The sequence below is a fragment of the Heptranchias perlo genome, chromosome 10, assembly GCF_035084215.1.
Source record: "Heptranchias perlo isolate sHepPer1 chromosome 10, sHepPer1.hap1, whole genome shotgun sequence".
Lineage (NCBI taxonomy): Eukaryota > Metazoa > Chordata > Chondrichthyes > Hexanchiformes > Hexanchidae > Heptranchias > Heptranchias perlo.
This window is the reverse complement of record NC_090334.1, coordinates 86,699,796-86,722,886: the sequence shown is the minus strand read 5'-3', so window position 1 is coordinate 86,722,886 and position 23,091 is coordinate 86,699,796. Positions and strand designations below refer to the sequence as shown.

Here is a 23,091-nt window from a genome sequence, read left to right as displayed (position 1 = left end):
CCCTCTCAGACGGCTGATACCATTCCAGATCATCATACGGACCTTGTGTACGTCATCCGACAAACCTCTTACCTTTGATATGCTCCAGCCAAGAACCCGTCCAGCTCTCTTTTGAAAGTGTGCAGAGTCTTAAATTTCATTAAACTTACTGGTACATTATATTTGGGCTGGTCCCAAAGAAGCCAAATGAGTGGAGCCACTGGATATTGGGCATAGCAGTTCATGCCAATGAGTTATCAGTGCAATTGTGGTGTGCTGCCATTGCTACTGACAGAACAACGATGTCACATGGAACCAGAGGTCAGTGCTGGGAGAAGTTACCTTAAAACCAATGCTAGGCCATTGCAGCTTGGGACTAGCATTGAAAAAGGTACCAGTTTGGTCCCTGATCCCAGTTTCCTCTGATTGGTTTTTGTTACGATAGAGGTTAGATGGTGTTGGTACGGTATCAGTGGTGTTAGTGAGGACTCTGTGCTGCAGATCAAAGCCTCCAGAATTTACTCATTTTACACATGCTTGTTGGTTTATCTGTTTCTCGCTCTGTCTGTGGGTAAGTGCACAGACAGAGCATCTACTTATTTCAGGCTTATCCTGCTGGCTGATATTTTATGTGCTTTCATGCCCATTTGTTACTGAGAATGGGCTATTATAATCTTTCCACCACTCAGAACCTGTCATAGGGACTGAGGCAGCCACACTCTACATTCAAAAATGGATTTAAATCTGTGGACAAAGTGATTGTGCCAGTTTTCTTTCTCTTTCTTTACTTTTTCCAATGTGCCCTGAGAAGAATTTTCTTTGAAACACAAGCATCCCGACAGAGAAATCCGACACTTTCTACCTGTTGCAACCAGGACCAAGAGTCCAAGAAGTGAACAATAGGAGCATTAACTAACTGAATGCAGGATGTGGAGATGCCAGTGATGGACTGGGGTGGACAAATGTAAGGAATCTTACAACACCACGGCTAACCTGTCTGAACACCAACGACACCTTTGATTGCTGTGATTGTCTCCCAGCCTAATATATGCTATGCGATTTTAGAACCCTTCACTCACTCACCTGACGAAGGAGGTAAGCTCCGAAAGCTTGTGATTTTCAAATAAAACTGTTGGACTATAACCTGGTGTTGTAAGATTCCTTACATGAATGCGGGAGTTAGGGAAAACGAGCCAACACAGGATGTGAAGTAATATTTTTTGTGTGCTGTGTGTGTTCCTCAGAAGAGAGACAGACTCCTGCAGTGTGAACAGAATGTGGAATAAAGTAGGAACTGTTTATTACCTGATAATTGATTGGCCAGTGCCAGGGTTTTGAAGTGACCTCGTTGTCTTTTGGTTTTAGCCCACTGTTACCCTATAGAAAAAATAAACACCTTAAAAAGTTATTAGAAGCCTTTCAGAGATTGCGCCTGCGTCTGCAGTTACTCTACACAGTCGTCAGTCTGGAGACCTGCCGATTTATGATTCACAGACACTGAGAACAAGTTGTTTTGAAATTTGGCTGCAGGATCACTCCAAAGATGAATTTCCGGTTCAGTTGTCTGGAAAAGTTTTAGGGTTTAGAGTTTTTGTGAGCACAGGATGTAGTTTGCGTAATCCGTGGGGTTCCTTGTAAACACAGATTCCCAATTGATATATTTTTTCAGATTACCAACATCAATATAATCTTCTGTATTCTTTCTGTAGAATTTATCCTATGCACATCAAAATAGACCCATCATCCAACAGGGAGATATCACTGGGCAATGTCCTTTTAAGAGATTTTAATCACCTTTATCTCACAAGAGCCACAATATCTTCCTAAAATTCTGCGCAAAAACTTCCTCAGTTATTTTCAACAAGGCAACTGCTGAGTATGCCAAGATCATACAACAAGCGAACATACTAACAAACAAGCTCACAGCACACCAAGAGTATAGTGGAGGTGAAGGCTGGAACTATGCTTTTGGACTGCTTTTATATTCCTTGTACAGACTCATGGAGAAACACATTAGGTTTCTCAGCCAGAACAGACCTCTTTGTTTAGCATAACCATTAGCAGCATTGAGACCAGTTCTGGGGCTGGAGGGATCTGTACATGATGGACGGGTTGCACCTAACCAGTGTCCTCATAGGAGGTTAACTAGTGCTGTCAGGGAGGGTTTAAGCTAATTTGACAGGGGGAGGGGAACCAGGATGAAGCATCAGAGAGGAGAAACAAGGTGCACAGAGGACTGGGAGTGTCAAACACCATTAGAATAAAGAATAGTTCAGAAATAGGAGGGATCAGACTGGGGAGAAATACAAAGTAGACTAAGATGAGTTTTGAATGCATGTGCGTAAATGCATGGAGCATGGTAAATAAGGTCGGTGAGCTGCAGGTATAAGTTGCCACATGGGACTATGATATAGTGCCCAATCCGGCTCAAACAAGAGCAGGATTGGGCAATTAATATCCCTGACTACTAAGTATACAGGAAAGATAGGGAAGGAAAAGAAGAGGGGGGTGGCAGTATTGATCAAAGATACTGTTACAGCACTAAAAAGGGATAATGTACTTGAGGATTCAAAGACAGAATCTATTTGGGTAGAGTTAAGGAACAATAGAGGAGCTAGTACACGACTGGATGTATACTATATGCCACCAAATAGTGGGAAGGAGATAGGGGAGAAAATTTCAGAAAGCTGCAAGAACTATAGAGTAGTGATAATGGGGGTCTTCAAATATCCCAATACAGACTGGGATAGTAACAGTGTAGACGGCAAAGAGGGGGAGGAATTCCTGAAATGTGTACAAGAGAACTTTCTTGATCAGTATGTTTCCAGCCCAAAGAGGAAGGAAACTGTGCTGGATCTGGTTCTGGGGAACAAAGCAGGGCAAGTGCAACATGTTTCGGCAGGGGAGCATTTGGGAAACAGTGATCACAATATCAGGTTTAGAATAGTTCTGGAATAGGAAAAGGAACAATCAAATGTGAAAATACTCAACTGGAGGAGGGTTAATTTCAGGGAGTTGAAAAGGGATCTTGCCCAGGTGGATTGGAATCAAAGATTGGCAGGTAAAATAACTAAATGAGAGGCCTACAAAGAGGAGATAGTTCGGGTACAGACTAGACACATTCCCACAAGGGGGGAAAGGGAGGGCATCCAAAGCTGGAGCTCCCTGAACGTTTAATTTTAATCTCCATACTTATAGTCAGGAAACGGAGGTTGATGATAAATATCAGGTCCATAATGCAGTACAGAACCAAATTGAATACAAAAAGTGAAGAGGAGAACTAAGAAGGAAATAAGGGCAAAGAAAGTGTCTGAAAATAGATTAATGGGTAAAATAAAAAAGGGACTCCAAAAGTCTTTTATAAATATATAAATAGTAAAATGGTAGTCAAAGGAAGGGTGGGGCCAATAAGGGGCCAAAAAGAAGATCTTCTTGTAGAGTCAAGGGGCATGGCTGAGGTACTGAATGAGTACTTTGCATCTGTCTTCACAAAAGAAGTGAATGCTGCCAATGTCACTCATTGGAGTTCAGAAGAATGAGAGGCGATCTTATTGAAACATATAAGATTGTGAAGGGGCTTGATCGGGTGGATGCAGTAAGGATGTTCCCAAAGATGGGTGAAACTAGAACTAGGGGGCATAATCTTAGAATAAGGGGCTGCTCTTTCAAAACTGAGATGAGGAGAAACTTCTTCACTCAGAGGGTGGTAGGTCTGTGGAATTTGCTGCCCCAGGAAGCTGTGGAAGCTACATCATTAGATAAATTTAAAACAGAAATAGACAGTTTCCTAGAAGTAAAGGGAATTAGGGGTTATGGGGAGCGGGCAGGAAATTGGACATGAAGCTGAGTTCGGATCGGTCAATGCCCTGTGGGTGGCAGAGAGGGCCCAGGGGCTGTGTGGCCGGGTCCTGCTCCGACTTCTTGTGTTCTTTAGATTTGTGGTTGGGATCAGATCAGCCATGATCTTATTGAATGGCGGAGCAGGCTCGAGGGGCCGATTGGCCTACTCCTGCTCCAATTTCTTATGTTCTTATGTTCTTATGTTAAAGGAGGAGGGATTAGTTAAATTGGATAGGATAAAAATGGATAAAGAGGAGGTACTTAAAAGGTTGGCAGTACTCAAAGTAGAAAAGTCACCCAGTCCAGATGGGAGGCATCCGAGTTTGGGGAGGGAACGGAGGGTGGAAATAGCAGCAGCTCTGGCGACAATCATCCAGTCCTCCTTAGATATGGAAGTGGCACCAGAGGACTGGAGGATTGCAAATGTTGCACCCCTGTTCAAAAAAAGGGGAAGAGGGATAAACCAGGTAACTACAGGCCAGTCAGCCCACATCGACGGTGGGGGAAACGTTTAGAGACAATAATCCAGGACAAAATTATTTGTCACTCGGAAAAGCATGGGTTATTAAATGACAACCAACAGGATTTGTTAAAAGCAAATCGTGTTTGACTAACTTGATTGAGTTCTTTGATAAAGTAACAGTGAAGGTTGATGAAGGCATACAGCAGATTCAATTTAACACACAGAAGTATGAAGTGATGCATTTTGGAAGGAAGAATGAGGAAAGGCAATATAAACTGAATGGTACAATTTTTAAAGAGGGTCAGGATCAGAGAGAACTGGGAGTTAATGTACAGAAATCTTTGAAGGTGGCAGGACAAGTTGCCTCTATTTATAAAGCATAAGGATCCTATATGTTTTTTTTTAAAACAGCCATATCAGAGTACAAAAGCAAGGAAGTTATGCTAAACCTTTATAAATCACTGGTTAGACTTCAGCTGGAGTACTGTATCCAATTCTGGGCGCCACACTTTAGGAAGGTTGTCAAGGCCTTAGAGAGGGTGCAGATGAGATTTACTGGACTGGTACCAGGGATGCAGGACTTCAGTTACGTGAAGAAGCTGGAGAAGCTGGGATTGTTCTCCTTAGAGCAGAGAAGGTTAAGGGGAGAATTAATAGAGGTGTTCAAAATTATGAAGGGTTTTGATAGAGTAAATAAGGAGAAACTGTTTCCACTGACAGGAGGGTCAGTAACCAAAGGACACAGATTTAAATTAATTGTTAAAACAGCCAGAGGTGAGATGAGAACAGTTTTTAAGCAGGGAGTTACGATGATCTGGAATGCACTACCTGAACGGGTGGTGGAGGCAGGTTCAATAATAATTTTCAAAAAAGGAACTGGATAAATACTTGAATGGGAGAAAACTGCAGGGCTATGGGGAAAGACCGGGGGAGTGGGGCTAATTGGATAGCTCTTTCCAAGAGCTGGCACAGACACAATTGGCTGAATGAGCTCCTTCTGTGCTGTATCATTCTATGATTCTAAGCATCTTCTAGTGTTTGTCAATTAGCATCTGGTTATCACTTTTGGTGAAATGTACACATACGGATCTATCAGGCCAAAAGCGACTCAAACAGGCCTACGTCCATGTTCGCAGGCGTAGGTACATCTAAACTGTAAACCACTTGAATGACTTTTACCCAAGTGTCAGAGTGGTGAGAACCCAATGGTCCTTGTACTCCACTTCTTAATGATACAGAAAACTGTGCGTCAAAGGGGACATTAGAAAGTACTTCAAGGTCTCCCATTACGTTGACTAATGCTGCTTGAAACACTTGAATCAGTTGATATTGATGAAGCCACATTTGGCCACTGAGGCTTTTGACCCAATACAACTCTAAAAGGGGTACAGGAACAAAGATCTGGGGGTATATGTGCACAAATCATTGAAGGTGGCAGAGCAGGTTGAGAAAGCGGTTAAAAAAGCATATGGGATCCTGAGCTTTATAAATAGGGGCATAGAGTACAAAAATAAGGAGGTTATGATGAACCTTTATAAAACACTGGTTCGACCATAACTGGAGTATTGTGTCCAGTTCTGGACAACGTACTTTAGGAAAGATGTGAAGGCCTTAGAGAGGGCGCAGAAGAGATTTACTAGAATGATTCCAGGGATGAGGGACTTTAGTTATGTGTATAGACTGGAGAAGCTGGGGTTGTTCTCCTTGGAATAGAGACGGTTGCGAGGAGATTTGACAGAGGTATTCAAAATCATGAAGGGTCTAGACAGAGTAGATAGAGAGAAACTGTTCCCATTGGCGGAAGAATCAAGAACCAGAGTACATAGATTTAAGGTGTTTGGCAAAAGAACCAAAGGTGACATGAGGAAAAACCTTTTAACACAGCGAGTAGTTAGGATCTGGAATGCACTGCCTGAGGGGGTGGTGGAGGCAGATTCAATCATGGCCTTCAAAAGGGAACTGGATGAGTACTTGAAAGGAAAAAAATTGCAGGGCTACGGGAATAGGGCGGGGGAGTGAGACTAGCTGGATTGCTCTTGCACAGATCCGGCACGGACTCAATGGGCTGAATGGCCTCCTTCCGTGCTGTAACCTTTCCTTGATTCGATGATTCATCCTTGTGTTTAAATCTCTTCATAGCCTCATCCCTTCCTGTCTCTAACTTCCTCCAGCCCTTTTCTGCGCTATCATGACCCTAAGCTATGGAATCCCATCCCTGAACCTCACTGCCCTCTCATCCTTTAAGGCACACCAAAAAAACCCGCCTCTTTAACCAAACTTAATATCTCCTTCTTTGGTTCAGTCATTTTTGTCTGATTACACTTCCAGGAAGCAGCTTGGGACGTTTTTCCACATTATAGGCGCTATATAAATGCTCGCTCTTGTTGTAACACTTCTATATCGGATGAGTACGTAATTCCTGGGAGGTAACTGGGAGCAACAGCTCTTTAGCGACATTGTTCAGTAAGTTCCCACTCCCCTAACTCATTGGACAATTGACCTATCCTGGTATATGCAAAGGATAAGTGGACAAGTACATATTAAATGAATACCAAGATTTATATTTCAGATAGAATACACTTTATAAAAACAATCATTAAGTCGAGTGTTTTCTCCTGAATTCCTAAATACAATTTGTAGGAGAGTTTATTCAATGCACTAGAATAATGGACTGGAATAAATTCAAAGTCAGGATGCTCTGTGATTCACATTTATTCAAAGTACAATGAGGAGATTTACTGACCCGGATCATGACAACATGCGACTCGAGCAGAATCTCAGGGAATGAAGGTTTCAGCACCTCCAGGCTGATATTCGGTACTGCAATGATAAAGTTCTCATTACTATGTGCCCAGATACCTAGAACCACCAAGTCCAATGGGTAGCTGTTGGCTTTAATATATGCTCAGTGGAATGATGGACAATAACTAGTATCGCATAGAACATAGAAAACATCTGATTGTACTTTATAGATAACTGGTAAAAGGAACAGACCCCAAGTTAGGAGTGGGTGCTTGAGAAAGTGGGATTGAAAGCTAGGGGGAAAGATAGTGTTGGAGATAGTTTTTAAAATATGGAGAGGGAGGTAGAGAGGCAAATCGGTCTTGGAGGAAGGTTCAAACAGTCGAAGTTAGCGAGCTGAAAATGCTGCTTTCAGTGGTGGGACAGGAAAAGGGTAGCTTGCAAAGGAAGCCAGCATTTCAGGTCAGAGATGGGAGGGAGAGTGTCTGGAAGAAGTTGCAGAGGTAGAGTGGAGCAAGGACATGGAGATATTCAAAATCATGAAGGGTCTAGACAGAGTAGATAGAGAGAAACTGTTCCCATTGGCGGAAGGATCAAGGACCGGAGGATATAGATTTAAGGTGATTGACAAAAGAACCAAAGGTGACATGAGGAAAAACTTTTTTACACAGCGAGTGGTCAGGATCTGGAATGGACTGCCCGAGGGGGTGGTGGAGGCAGATTCAATCATGGCCTTCAAAAGGGAACTGGATAAGTACTTGAAGGGAAAAAATTTGTAGGGCTACGGGGAAAGGGTGGGGGAGTGGGATTAGCTGGATTGGTCTTGCATAGAGCCGGCGCGAACTCGATGGGCCGAATGGCCTCCTTCCATGCTGTAACCTTTCTATGATTCCATGAGGACATGGAGACATTTGAATCACACAGCACAGGAGGCCGCCATTCGGCCCATTGTGCTGACTCTTTCAAAGAGCTATCCAATTAGTCCCACTCCCCTGATCTTTCCTCATAACCCTGCAATTTCTCCTTTTCAAGTGACCAATGAAACCAAGCATTCGGCATGCTTGGTTTCATTGGTCAGAACATTGAATGCAGGAGTTGGGATGTCTTGTTGAAGTTGTACAGGGCATTGGTGAGGCCACACTTGGAGTACTGTGTACAGTTCTGGTCACCCTATTATAGAAAGGATATTATTAAACTAGAAAGAGTGCAGAAAAGATTTACTAGGATGCTACCGGGACTTGATGGTTTGACTTACAGGGAGAGGTTAGACAGACTGGGACTTTTTTCCCTGGAGAGTAGGAGGTTTAGGGGTGATCTTATAGAAGTCTATAAAATAATGAGGGGCATAGATAAGGTCGATAGTCAAAATCTTTTCCCAAAGGTAGGGGAGTCTATAACGAGGGGGCATAGATTTAAGGTGAGAGGGGAGAGATACAAAAGGGTCCAGAGGGGCAATTTTTTCACTCAAAGGGTGGTGAGTGTCTGGAACGAGCTGCCAGAGGCAGTAGTAGAGGCGGGTACAATTTTGTCTTTTAAAAAGCATTTGGACAGTTACATGGGTAAGATGGGTATAGAGGGATATGGGCCAAGTGCAGGCAATTGGGACTAGCTTAGTGGTATAAACTGGGCGACATGGACATGTTGGGCCGAAGGGCCTGTTTCCATGTTGTAACGTCTATGATTCTATGATTCTATGATTCTAACCAGTTCCCTTTTGAAAGTTACTATTGAATCTGCTTCCACCGCTCTTTCAGGCAGTGAATTCCAGTTCATAACTTGGTGTGTAAAAACATCTAATTTCCGCCCTGGATTTTTTGTCAATTATCTAAAATATGTGTCCATTGATTGCCAAGCCTCCTGCCAATATAAACATTTTCTCCCTATCTACTCTATCAAAACCCCGCATAATTTTGAACATCTCTATTAATTCTCCCCTTAAACTTCTCTGCTTTAGTCTCTCCACATAACTGAAGTCCCTCATCCCTGGTACCATCCTCTGCATGCTCTTCAAGGCCTTGACATCCTTCCTAAAGTGCAGTGCCCAGAAATGGACACAATCCTGCAGCTGAGGCCTAACCAGTGTTTTATAAAAGGTTTAGTATAACTTCCTTGCTTTTGTACTCTATGCCTGTTTATAAAGCCACGGATCCCGCATGTTTTTGTTTAAGAACAGCCTCATCAACTTGTCCTGCCACCTTTAAAGATGATGGATGAAGACAACTTGCATTTCTATTGCACCTTTCACGACCTCAGGACGCCCCGAAACACACTATAACCGGTGAAGCAGTTTTTTATTGAAGTGTAGTCACTGTGTAACATAGGAAATGCGGCAGCCAATTTTGCGCACAGCAAGGCCCCACAAACAGTAATGTGATAATGACCAGATAATCTGTTTTAGTTATGTTGGTTGAGAGATAAATAATGGCCAGGACACCAGGGAGAACTCCCCTGCTCTTCTTCAAATAGTGCCATGGGATCCTTTACACCCACCTAAGGGGGCAGACGAGGCCTCGGTTTAACTATTCTAATATAGACGAGGATAGTAATAATCTAAGCGACAAAGAGGGGGAGGAATTTTTGAAGTGTGTTGAGAGAACTTTCTTGACCGGTACGTTTCCAGCCCAACGAGGAAGGAGGCATTGCTGGATCTGGTTCTGAAGAATGAGCTGGGTCGAGTGGAGCAAGTGTCAGTGGGGGAATATTTAGGAAACAGTGATCATAGTATCAAAAGGTTTAGCGTAGTTATGGAAAAGGACATGGACCAATCAAGTGAAAATAATCAATTGGAGGAGGGCCAATTTCAGTGGGATGAGAACAGATTTGGCCCAGGTAAATTGGAATTAAAAATTGGCAGACAAAACTGTAATTGAACAATGGGCGGGCGGCCTTTAAAGAGGAGATGGTTCGGGTACAGTCTAGGTACATTCCTATGAGGGAGAAAACTAGGGCAACTAAAGCCAGAGCTCCCTGGATGACAAAAGAGAAACTGAGTAAGATGAAACAGAAAAAAAGGGGCATATGACTGATGTCAGGTTGATAACACAAGTGAGAACCAGGCAGAATATAGAAAGTTCAGAGGGGAAGTGAAAAAGGAAATGTGGAAGGTAAAGAGAGAGTATGAGAATAGACTGGCGGCCAACATAAAAAGGAATCCAAATGTCTTCGACAGGCATGTAAACAGTAAACGGGTAGTAAGGGGAGGGGTGGGGCTGATCAGGGACCAAAAAGATCTACGCATGGAGGCAGAGGGCATGGCGGCAGAGGGCATGGCTGAGGTACCAAATGAGTATTTTGCATCTGTCTTTACCAAGGAAGAAGATGCTGCTAGATCTCAGTAAAGGAAGATGTAGTTGAGATACTGGATGGGCTAAAAATTGATAAAGAGGAGGTACTAGAAAGGCTAGCTGTACTTAAAGTAGATAAGTCACCGGTCTAGATGGGATGGATCCTAGGTTGCTGAGGGAAGTAAGGGTGGAAATTGCAGAGGTACTGGCCCTAATCTTCCAAACATCTTTAGATACGGGGGTGGTGCCAGAGGACTAGAGAATTACAAATGTTACACCCTTGTTGAAAAAGGGTGCAAGGGTAAACCCAGCAACTACGGGCCAGTCAGTTTAACCTCGGTAGTGGGGAAACTTTTAGAAATGATACTCCGGGACAGAATTAACAGTCGCTTGGACAAGTGTGGATTGATTAGGGAAAATCAGCACGGATTTGTTAAAGGCAAATCGTGTTTAACCAACTTGATAGAGTTTTTTGATGAGGTAACAGAGAGGGTTGATGAGGGCAATGCGGTCGATGTGGTGTATATGAGCTTTCAAAAGGCATTTGATAAAGTGCTGCATATAAGGCTTGTCATCAAGATTGAAGCCCATGGAATAAAAGGGGCAGTAGCAGCATGGATACAGAATTGGCTAAGTAACAAGAAACAGAGAGTAGTGGTGAACTGTTATTTTTCGGAGTGGAGGGAGGTGTACAGTGCTGTTCCCCAGGGGTCGGTGCTGGGACCACTGCTTTTCTTGATATATATTAATGACTTCGACTTGGGAGTATAGGGCACAATTTCCAAATTTGCAGTTAACACAAAACTTGGAAGTGTAGTGAACAGTGAGGGGGATAGTGATAGACTTCAAGAGGATATAGACAGGCTGGTGGAATGGGCGGACACGTGGCAGGCAAAACTTAATGTAGAAAAATGCCAAGCAATACATTTCAGTAGGAAGAATGAGGAGAGGCAATATAAACTAGAGGGGACAATTCTAAAACGGGGACAGGAACAGAGAGATCTGGGGGTATATGTACACAAATCGTTGAAAGTGGCAGGGCAAGTTGAGAAAGCGGTTAAAAAAAGCATACGGGGTCCTGGGCTTTATAAATAGAAGGAATCTTACAACACCAGGTTATAGTCCAACAAATTTATTTTAAAATCACAAGCTTTCGGAGATTATCTCCTTCGTCAGATGAATGAATGAAAAGGTTCTCAAATCGCATATCTTATACTATGTTGGGACAGCATCACACCAATCAAAAGGTGTCGTTGTTATTCAAACAGGCCAGTCACGGAGAACAGCACGTCCCAGTACACTCGATATACATTGTGTCTATTACACAGGCAGGCAGAAAGAAACTCAAAATGGCAGAGAGAGAGAGAGAGAGAATTTTAAAAAAAATTTATATGTTTTTTAAAATTCTCTCTCTCTCTCTGCCATTTTGAGTTTCTTTCTGCCTGCCTGTGTAATAGACACAATGTATATCGAGTGTACTGGGACGTGCTGTTCTCCGTGACTGGCCTGTTTGAATAACAACGACACCTTTTGATTGGTGTGATGCTGTCCCAACATAGTATAAGATATGCGATTTGAGAACCTTTTCATTCATTCATCTGACGAAGGAGATAATCTCCGAAAGCTTGTGATTTTAAAATAAATTTGTTGGACTATAACCTGGTGTTGTAAGATTCCTTACATTTGTCCACCCCAGTCCATCACCGGCATCTCCACATCATTTATAAATAGAGGCAGAGTATAAAAGCAAGGAAATCACAATGAACCTTTATAAAACACTGGTTCATCCACAACTGGAGTAATGCGTCCAATTCAGGGCACTACACTTTAGTTAAAATGTGAAGGCCTTAGAGAGGTTGCAGAAGAGGTTTACTAGAATGATTACATGGATGAGGGACTTTAGTTGTGTGAAAAGACTGGAGAAACTGGGGTTGTTCTCCTTCGAACAGAGAAGGTTGCGAAGAGATTTGATCGAGGTATTCAAAATCATGAAGGGTCGAGACAGAGTAGATAGAGAGAAACTGTTCCCATTGGCGGAAGGGTCAAGAACCAGAGGACATAGATTTAAGGTGATTGGCAAAAGAACCAAAGGTGACATGAAGAAAAACTATTTTACACAGCAAGTGGTTAGGATCTGGAATGCACTGCCCGAGGTGGAGGCAGATTCAATCATGGCCTTCAAAAGGGAACTGGATAAGTACTTGATAGTAAAAAACGTGCAGGGCTACGGGGATAGGACTAGCTGAATTGCTCTTGCATAGAACTGGACTCGATAGGCCGAATGGCCTCCTTCCGCACTGTAACCGTTCTACGATTCTATCGTCTAATCCGAAAGACGGCACCTCCAACAGTGCAGCACTCCCTGAGTACTGCACTGGAGTGTCAGCCTGAATTATATGCTCAAGTCTCTGGAGTGGAACTTGAACCCACAACCTTCTAACTCAGAGGCAAGAGTGGTACCAACTGAGCCACAGCTTCCAGTCAAAAATGTAATGAAGGACAGGGACAGGGAGCCTGTGAAGGTTTGTGAGTACAGGAATGATGGAGAAGCGAGTGTTAGTGTAGGTCAAGATACGAGCAGCTGCATTTTGGATAAGTTGCTTTAATTAAGCATGGATGAAGAAAAATCAATAAGGAGAGCATTGGAACACTTAGGTCTGGAGGAGACAAAAGCAGCAAAGGGTTTTAGCAGCAGAGTGGCCAAAGTGGGATTGGACTTGGAGCTGGGGTTTGAAGCTCAGGGCATGGTCGAACATGACGCCAAGGTTGCATACAGTCTTGTTGAATCCAAGTGAAAGGCCGGGGAGGGGCTTAGATTCAGGATCAAGGCAGCTGAGTTTACGACAAGCACTGAAAACCACGGCACGAGTTTTCTCAACATTAAACTGATAGAAGTCAGTGAACGAGTGGTAAATCAATGGAACAGGCTCCCTCCGGAGACGGGAGAAAGTTAGTATTGATTCATTCAAATTAGATAGATTTCTTTCAGAAAATAATATTTCGGAATACACTATACCAGTAATTTGAAACATGGCATGATAAATGTAGTATGTGTGGGAGAAAAAAAAAGGTGATTTTGAACCTTTGGTTCCCAAAGCTGTCCACCACTGGGGTTTTCCTCATCTCATGTCGGTCTGGTGTGGACTCATTGATAGAGAATGATTGCCATGATTAGTCAACAACTCCATTATTGTTGCATCATATGACTCCAGGATTGTCATTCCATTGAACAGGCTCCCTAGGGAGACGGGGGATGCAGAAAGCGAACTAGCTGGACCTTGGTCTTTTATCGTCCAGCAACTCCTATTTTCCGAAGTCGTAATTCATCCAAGTCTTGATGTTGGATGGGCAATCTGGCAACACCAAAGTGGTTGCAGGGTCAAGAGAAGTGATGGAGAAGTAGAGCTGGCTATCAGCATATGTATGGAAGACAAGTCCAAGCACGTGGACCACAGGACAGCATGGGGACTCCTGAGGTGACAATGTGGGAGTGGGATTAAAGCCATTTCCAGAAATGCATTGGCTGCATCCAGATAGATAGAAATAAAACCATGCATGGGCAGTGGCATGGAGCCAGACAATAGAGGAGAGGCAGTGAAGAATGACAATGTGATCAATAATGTCAAACACTGAAGAGATTGAGGAGGATACGGAGGGACAGTGCACCACCTTCAATATCATACAGGATATCATTCAGGATTTTGCCCAAGGCAGACACTGGACTAGAGGGATTCAAACAGGGAATTTCTGGTGAGATGGGCACTGAGCTGGGAGATGATGACATGCCCCAGAAAGGGACGTTAGAGAAGCGACAATAGTTAGAGGGGACAGATAAATCACAATGCCCACCTTTGACCTAAGTGAAGGCAGTGATGTTGGCTAAAATCATTTTAGAGTCAGTCCACCATCAGCAACTTTTTAAAAGAATTGCCAACATCTTTATAGAGCATTTAGAGGTTAAAAAAAAATCCTCTACAAAAATTTAGCAGTGCACTGGTATTGTTGTTTACAAATCCCAACATAGTCTCACTCCACCCTACTTCTGCAATCTCCTCTAGCCTGCATCCTGGTTCATACTCTGTTACTGAGAGTCAGGTCTTCTGATAGCGGAATGGGGAGAGGGGAAGGACAATTCTTTGACTTCATTTTTGGTTCCCATTGATGCTCAATATCATACTTCTCTCTCCCGATCTAAACTCATGAAGCATCTTGGGATGTTTTACTATATTAAGGTGCTTTGCAAGATGTTGGTAATGATGGGCCACTTACTACTTTTGTGAAGATAATGGTGCAGCAGTCCCAGCATTAATTAATGATCGTGCCCATAGGGACAGTGTCTTAACTGTTTCTATAAATACATCACCATTCATACTCTAGTGGGTAACCTATATATGCACTGAATGACCAAGCTAAGAAGGGTCAGATATTATAAGCACGAGAGGTTCATTAAACAAACAATCACTGCAGCAGCTACCTACATTTAGCATTAACGTGGTCTTCGATGTTCCACAATGAGTTGGGGGTTTCTTTAAGGTACGGACTGCAACTGACTTCAACCTGCTCCCAACCCCTAGAAACAGCAAAGACCAAGAGAGAGAGATAAGTGCGAGTCAAACTTTCAAGTTTAAAACAGTGAACCAGCTTGGTCTGCAAAGACAACAAAAGGCTCAAACAAGGAAAATCTCCACTACTTAAATTCAGAGACTCCCAACTATAGATATACATGATCTGACCATATAAATACACAGACTGTAGCAACAAGGTAGTTTACTCGTGTTGCAATGTATAAATTCACAGTTCTACACTAAGTCAGGGGGCACAGTAACTTGTGTGGATGGGAGCAGGAAGTTACAAAGAGAAAAAGACAGACTAAGTGAGTGTGAAAAGCTAATGCAGATGGAGTTCAATGTGGGAAGCGTGAGGTCATCCACTTTGGATTTGAGAAAGATAAATCATAATATTTTCTTAATGGTGAAAGACGAGTGGAGTTTAATACTGGTAGGAATTTAGGCTAACGCTATCCACATTTTTTTTTAAAAAAGAGGGATGGGGGTGCAGGAACCCTGTGATGTGTATAGTGGGATATGTGGGTCACCATGGACCCTCCATGTATCAGGGGCAGTGCAGGAACCTCTGTGATATGTAGGACCAGGGATGGCATATTTACAGAAAACTGAATCTCTGGATCAGAGGATCTCATTGAATCTTAGAAAATTTACGGCACAGGAGGCCATTCGGCCCATCATGTCCGTGCCGGCCAGAAATGAGCCACCCAACCTAATCCCACTTTCTAGCTACAGACCGTAGCTTTGGAGGTTACGGCACGTCAGGTTGAGGCAGTGAGTTCCAGACCCCCACCACCCTCTGGGTGAAAATGATTTTCCTCAACTCCCCTCTAATCCTTCTACCAATCACTTTAAATCCATGCCCCCTGGATATTGACCTCTTTGCTAAGGAAAAAGGTCCTTCCGATCCACTCTATCCAGACCCCTCATAATTTTGTACACCTCAATTAAATCACCCCTCCGCTTCCTCTGGTCCAAAGCACGGGTACGGTAGCATAGTAGTTATGTTACTGGACTAGTAATCCAGAGGCCTGAACTAACAATCCGGAGTCATGAGTTCAAATCTCGCCACGGCAGCTGGGGAATTTAAATTCAATTAATTAAATAAAATCTAGAATTAAAATACTAGTATCAGTAATGGTGGCCATAAAACTACTGGATTGTTGTAAAAACCCATCTGGTTCACTAATGTCCTTTAGGAAAGGAAACCTGCCATCCTGACCCAGTCTGGCCTATATGTGACTCCAGACCCACAGCAATGTGGTTGATTCTTAATTGCCCTCTGAAATGGCCCAGCAAGCCACTCGGTTGTAAAAATCTCGCTACAAAAAGTCACAAGAAGAATAAAACCGGACAGACCACCTGGCATCGGACCACTAGGCACCGGACACGACAAAGGCAAACCAAGCCCAGTCGACCCTGCAAAGTCCTCCTCACGAACATCTGGGGACTTGTGCCAAAATTAGGAGAGCTGTCCCACAGATGAGTCAAGCAACAGCCTGACATAGCCATACTCACAGAATCATACCTTTCAGCCAATGTCCCAGACTCTTCCATCACCATCACTGGGTATGTCCTGTCCCACTGGCAGGACAGACCCACCAGAGTTGGTGGTACAGTGATATACAGTCAGGAGGGAGTGGCCCTGGGAGTCCTCAACTCTCATGGCATCAGGTCAAACATGGGCAAGGAAACCTCCTGCTAATTACCACCTACCGCCCTCCCTCAGCTGATGAATCAGTCCTCCTCCATGTTGAACACCACTTGGAGGAAGCACTGAGGGTAGCAAGGGCACAGAACGTACTCTGGGTGGGGGACTTCAATGTCCAAGAGTTGCTCGGTAGCACCACTACTGACCGAGCTGGCCGAGTCCTGAAAGAAATAGCTGCCAGACTGGGCCTGCGGCAGGTGGTGAGCGAACCAACACGAGGGAAAAACTTACTTGACCTCGTCCTCACCAATCTACCTGTCGCAGATGCATCTGTCCATGACAGTATTGGTAGGAGTGACCACCGCACAGTCCTCGTGGAGATGAAGTCCCGTCTTCACACTGAGGACACCATCCAATGTGTTGTGTGGCACTACCACTGTGCTAAATGGGATAGATTCAGAACAGATCTAGCAGCTCAAAACTGGGCATCCATGAGGCGCTGTGGGCCATCAGCAGCAGAAATGTATTCCAGCACAATCTGTAACCTCATGGCCCGGCATATTCCTCACTCTACCATTACCAACAAGCCAGGGGATCAACCCTGGTTCAATGAGGAGTGTAGAAGAGCATGCCAGGAGCAGCACCAGGCATACCGAAAAATGAGGTGCCAACCTGGTGAAGCTACAACTCAGGACGACATGCATGCTAAACAGCGGAAGCAACATGCCATAGACAGAGCTAAGCGATTCCACAACCAACGGATCAGATCAAAGCTCTGCAGTCCTGCCACATCCAGTCGTGAATGGTGGTGGACAATTAAACAACTAACGGGAGGAGGAGGCTCTGTAAACATCCCCGTCCTCAACGATGGCGGAGTCCAGCACGTGAGTACAAAAGACAAGGCTGAAGCGTTTGCAACCATCTTCAGCCAGAAGTGCTGAGTGAATGATCCGTCTCGGCCTCCTCCCAATATCCCCACCATCACAGAAGCCAGTCTTCAGCCAATTCGATTCACTCCACGTGATATCAAGAAACGGCTGAGTGCACTGGATACAGCAAAGGCTATGGGCCCCGACAACATCCCAGCTGTAGTGCTGAAGACTTGTGCTCCAGAACCAGCCGCGCCTCTGGCCAAGCTGTTCCAGTACAGCTACAATACTGGCATCTACCCGACAATGTGGAAAATTGCCCAGGTATGTCCTGTCCACAAAAAGTAGGACAAATCCAATCCAGCCAATTACCGCCCCATCAGTCTACTCTCAATCATCAGCAAAGTGATGGAAGGCGTCGTCGACAGTGCTATCAAGCGGCACTTACTCACCAATAACCTGCTCACCGATGCTCAGTTTGGGTTCCACCAGGACCACTCGCCGCCAGACCTCATTACAGCCTTGGTCCAAACATGGACAAAAGAGCTGAATTCCAGAGGTGAGGTGAGAGTGACTGCCCTTGACATCAAGGCAGCATTTGACCGAGTGTGGCACCAAGAAGCCCGAGTAAAATTGAAGTCAATGGGAATCAGGGGGAAAACTCTCCAGTGGCTGGAGTCACATCTAGTACAAAGGAAGATGGTAGTGGTTGTTGGTGGCCAATCATCTCAGCCCCAGGGCATTGCTGCAGAAGTTCCTCAAGGCAGTGTCCTAGGCCCAACCATCTTCAGCTGCTTCATCAATGACCTTCCCTCCATCATAAGGTCAGAAATGGGGATGTTCGCTGATGATTGCACAGTGTTCAGTTCCATTCGCAACCCTTCAGATAATGAAGCAGTACGAGCCCGCATGCAGCAAGACCTGGACAACATCCAGGCTTGGGCTCATAAGTGGCAAGTAACATTCGCGCCAGAAAAGTGCCATGCAATGACCATTTCCAACAAGAGAGAGTCCAACCACCTCCCCTTGACATTCAACAGCATTACCATTGCCAAATCCCCCACCATCAACATCCTGGGGGTCACCATTGACCAGAAACTTAACTGGACCAGCCATAAAAATACTGTGGCTACAAGAGCAGGTCAGAGGCTGGGTATTCTGAGGCGAGTGACTCACCTCCTGACTCCCCAAAGCCTTTCCACCATCTACAAGGCACAAGTCAGGAGTGTGAAGGAATACTCTCCACTTGCTTGGATGAGTGCAGCTCCAACAACACTAGAAGCTCGACACCATCCAGGACAAAGCAGCCCGCTTGATTGGCACCTCATCCACCACTCGAAACATTCACTCCCTTCACCACCGACGCACAGTGGCTGCAGTGTTTACCATGCACAAGATGCACTGCAACAACTCGCCAAGGCTTCTTCGACAGCACCTCCCAAACCCGCAACCTCTACCACCTAGAAGGACAAGATCAGCAGGTATATGGGAACAACATCACCTGCACGCTCCCCTCCAAGTCACACACCATCCCGACTTGGAAATATATCGCCGTTCCTTCATCGTCGCTGGGTCAAAATCCTGGAACTCCCTTCCTAACAGCACAGTGGGAGAACCTTCACCACACGGACTGCAGCGGTTTAAGGAGGCGGCTCACCACCACCTTCTCAAGGGCAATTATGGATGGGCAATAAATGCCGGCCTCGCCAGCGACGTCCACATCCCATGAACGAATGAAAAAAAAAATCACTGGGTGAAAACAATTTGCAGAGAAGGGGAACAGCCAGAAAGCCAGTGTTCATGCTGGAGGCAATAACAGATGAAGAAAGAAGATGAAGGCCTACAAAGGGAGTTTCAGCAATTAGGAGATTGATTAAAGACCAGAATCTCCCAGTAACATGTGCAGTCTGTACAGGAACAATAAGGTAAGGGAATTAAATGCATGTCTGGGGAGATTGTGTGGGAACGGTTCAGCTTCCTGGGAAATTGGGGCCAGTTCTGGGCACTGCACCTTAGGAAGGATATATTGGCCTTGGAGGGGGTGCAGAGTAGATTTACAAGGACCAAAGGTTAAATTGCAACGAAAGATTGCATTAATTGGGTTGTATTCCCTGGAATTTGGAAGATAAAGGGGTGATTTGATCAAAGTTTTCAAGATATTAAGGGGAACTGACAAGGTAGATAGAGAGAAACTATTTCTGCTGGTTGGGGAGTCTCGAACTCGGGGACATAGCCTAAAAATTAGAGCCAGGACTTTTAGGAGTGAAGTTAGGAAACACTTCTACACGCAAAGGGTGGTCAAAGTTTGCAACTCTCTTCTGCAAACAGCAGTTGATGCTAGCTCAATCGTTAATTTTAAAGCCGAAGTTGACAGATTTGTGTTATCCAAAAGGTATTAACGGATATGGGGCTAAGGCGGAGTTAAGTCACAGATCAGCCATGATCTTATTGAATGGCGGAATAGGCTTGAGGGGCTAAATGGCCTGCTCCTGTTCCTATGTTCGGTGTGGACAGGAGCTGGAAAGATGGTGTAGGGGGGAAGGGTTCAGGTTCCTGGGACATTGGGACCAGTTCTGGGGCAGGAGTGGCCTTTACAGTACAGATGGGCTTCACCTGAACAAGGCTGGAACCAATGTCCTTGCTGGGAGTGTAACTAGGGCTCTAGGGGATGGTTTAAACTAATATGCCAGAGGTGAAGAGAAAAAACAAGACGAGGAAGCAGAAGGCATGCAAAAAGAACAGAGAGAAAAGTAAGGGAAAATATACAATATACTAAAAAAACAGAAGTAGAAGGGATTAAAACAGTTAGATTACCAAACAGGCTGAGGTAGGTTTGAGTTGTATGCACATAAATGCACAGAGTATTGAGAATAAATGGCTATGGAGGAGGATAGAACCATAGAAAAGATACAGCACAGAAGGGGGCCATTCGGCCCATCGTGTCCACGCCGGCTCAAACAACAACCAGGTGCCCATTTTAATCCCACCTTCCAGCACCTGGTCTGTAGCCCTGCAGCTTACAGCACTTCAGGTGCAGGTCCAGGTACTTTTTAAAAAGAGTTGAGGGTCCCTGCCTCCACCACCAATTTGGGTAACGAATTCCATTCACCCACCACCCTCTGGGTAAAAAAGTTTTTCCTCATGTCCCCTCTAATCCTTCCGCCAATCAGCTTAAATCTATGTCCTCCAGTTATTGAACTCTCCACTAGGGGAAACAGGAACTTCCTGTCTACTCTATCAAGGCCCCTCATAATTTTGTACACCTCAATCAAGTCACCCCTCAGCCTCCTCTGCTCCAAGGAAAACAAGCCCAGCCTATCCGATCTCTCCTCGTCGCTGCAATTTTCAAGCCCTGTCAACATTCTTGTAAATCTTCTCTGCACTCTCTCCAGAGCAATTATGTCCTTCCTGTAATGTGGTGACCAGAACTGCGCACAATATTCCAGCTGTGGCCTCACCAGCGTTTTATACAGTTCCATCATTACATCCCTGCTTTTGTATTCTATACCTCGGCTAATAAAGTTCTTTATCTGAATGCACGTAGCATTCGTAATAAAATGGACGAGTTAACGGCACAAATAACTACGTATGGGTATGATCTTGTGGCCATTTCAGAAACATGGCTGCAGGGTGACAACGACTGGGAATTAAATATGCCAGGGTATTTAACAATCAGGAAGGACAGGCAGGAAGGAAGGGGAGGTGGGGTGGCTATGTTAATAAAGGAAGGAATCACTGTAATACAGAGAAATGATATTGGGACAAAGCATCAAGATAATGAAACAGTTTGGGTGGAGATAAGGAATAATAAGGGAAAAAAAACATTAGTGGGCGTAGTATATAGGCCTCCTAATAGTTGCAACTCTGCTGGAAGAAGTATTAATCAGGAGATAGTCGGGGCATGTAATAAGGGAACAGCCATAATTATGGGGGATTTTAATTATCATATTAACTGGACAAATCAAATTGGGCAGGGCAGCCTTGAGGACGAGTTCATTGAGTGCATCAGGGATGGATTTCTTGAGCAGTATGTAACTGATCCTACAAGGGGGCAGGCAACCTTGGACCTGGTCCTGTGTAATGAGTCAGGATTAATTAATAATGTCCTAGTTAAGGATCCCCTTGGAATGAGTGACCACAACATGGTTGAATTCCATATCCAATTAGAGGGTGAGAAGGTTGATTCTCAAACAAGCGTACTGAGCTTGAATAAAGGAGACTATGATGGTATGAGAGCGGAATTGATTAAAGTGGACTGGGAAAATAGATTAAAGGGTAAGACGGTACATGAGCAGTGGTGTTCATTTCGGGAGTTATTTTACAACTTTCAAAATAAATATATTCCACTGAGGAAAAAAGGGTGTAAAAGAAATGACAGCCACCCGTGGCTAAGTAAAGAAATCAAGGATAGTATCCGACTAAAAACAAGGACATATAAGGTAGCCAAACTTAGTGGGAAGATAGAAGATTGGGAATTCTTCAAAAGACAGCAAAAAGTAACTAAAGGATTGATTAAGAAAGGGAAGTTAGATTATGAAAAGAAATTAGCAAAAAATATAAAAACAGATAGCAAGAGTTTCTATAGTTATATAAAAAGAAAAAGGGTGGCTAAGGCAAACATAGGTCCCTTAGAGGATGAGACCGGGAAATTAATGGTGGGAAACATGGAGATGGCAAAAATGCTGAACAAATATTTTGTTTCAGTCTTTACAGTAGAGGACACTAAGAATATCCCAACACTGGACAAACAGGGGACTCTCGGGGGGGAGGAGCTAAATACGATTAAAATCACTCAAGAGATGGTACTCAGTAAAATAATGGGACTCAAGGCGGATAAATCCCCTGGACCTGATGGCTTCCATCCTAGGGTCTTGAGGGAAGTGGCAGTAGGGATTGTGGATGCTTTGGTGATAGTTTTCCAAAATTCCCTGGACTCAGGAGAGGTCCCGGCAGATTGGAAAACTGCTAATGTAACACCGTTATTTAAAAAGGGTAGTAGGCAGAAGGCTGGAAATTATAGGCCAGTTAGCTTAACATCTGTGGTGGGTAAAATTTTGGAGTCTATTATTAAGGAGACAGTAACGGAACATTTAGATAAGCATAATTTAATAGGACAAAGTCAGCATGGCTTTATGAAGGGGAAGTCATGTCTGACAAATTTGCTTGAGTTCTTCGAGGATATAACGTATAGGGTGGATAAAGGGGAACCAGTGGACGTAGTGTATTTAGACTTCCAGAAGGCATTCGACAAGGTGCCACATAAAAGATTATTACTTAAGATAAAAAATCACGGGATTGGGGGTAATATTCTGGCATGGGTGGAGGATTGGTTATCAAACAGGAAGCAGAGAGTTGGGATAAATGGTTCATTTTCGGACTGGCAACCAGTAACCAGTGGTGTTCCACAGGGGTCGGTGCTGGGTCCCCAACTCTTTACAATCTATATTAACGATTTGGAGGAGGGGACCGAGTGCAACATATCAAAATTTGCAGATGATACAAAGATGGGAGGGAAAGTAGAGAGTGAGGAGGACATAAAAAACCTGCAAGGGGATATAGACAGGCTGGGTGAGTGGGCGGAGATTTGGCAGATGCAATATAATATTGGAAAATGTGAGGTTATGCACTTTGGCAGGAAAAATCAGAGAGCAAGTTATTTTCTTAATGGCGAGAGACTGGAAAGTACTGCAGTACAAAG

General features: G+C 44.2%; 1 protein-coding gene across 6 annotated transcripts in view; it reads right to left on the bottom strand.

Annotated features, from left to right (window-relative positions):
• Positions 1-23,091, bottom strand: part of pomt2 (protein-O-mannosyltransferase 2) — a 196,347-nt gene that overhangs the window by 47,709 nt on the left and 125,547 nt on the right. For all 6 annotated transcript variants that reach the window (XR_010964271.1, XM_067992145.1, XM_067992147.1 and 3 more), the window contains 3 exons: positions 14,787-14,878; positions 7,026-7,102; positions 1,285-1,356 (listed from right to left, as the gene is read on the bottom strand). Coding sequence is in view for 5 of the 6 variants with exons in the window: in XM_067992145.1 (XP_067848246.1) it covers positions 1,285-1,356; positions 7,026-7,102; positions 14,787-14,878 (241 nt within the window). In the remaining variant the exon portion in view is untranslated. The remainder of the gene's footprint in view (positions 1-1,284; positions 1,357-7,025; positions 7,103-14,786; positions 14,879-23,091) is intronic.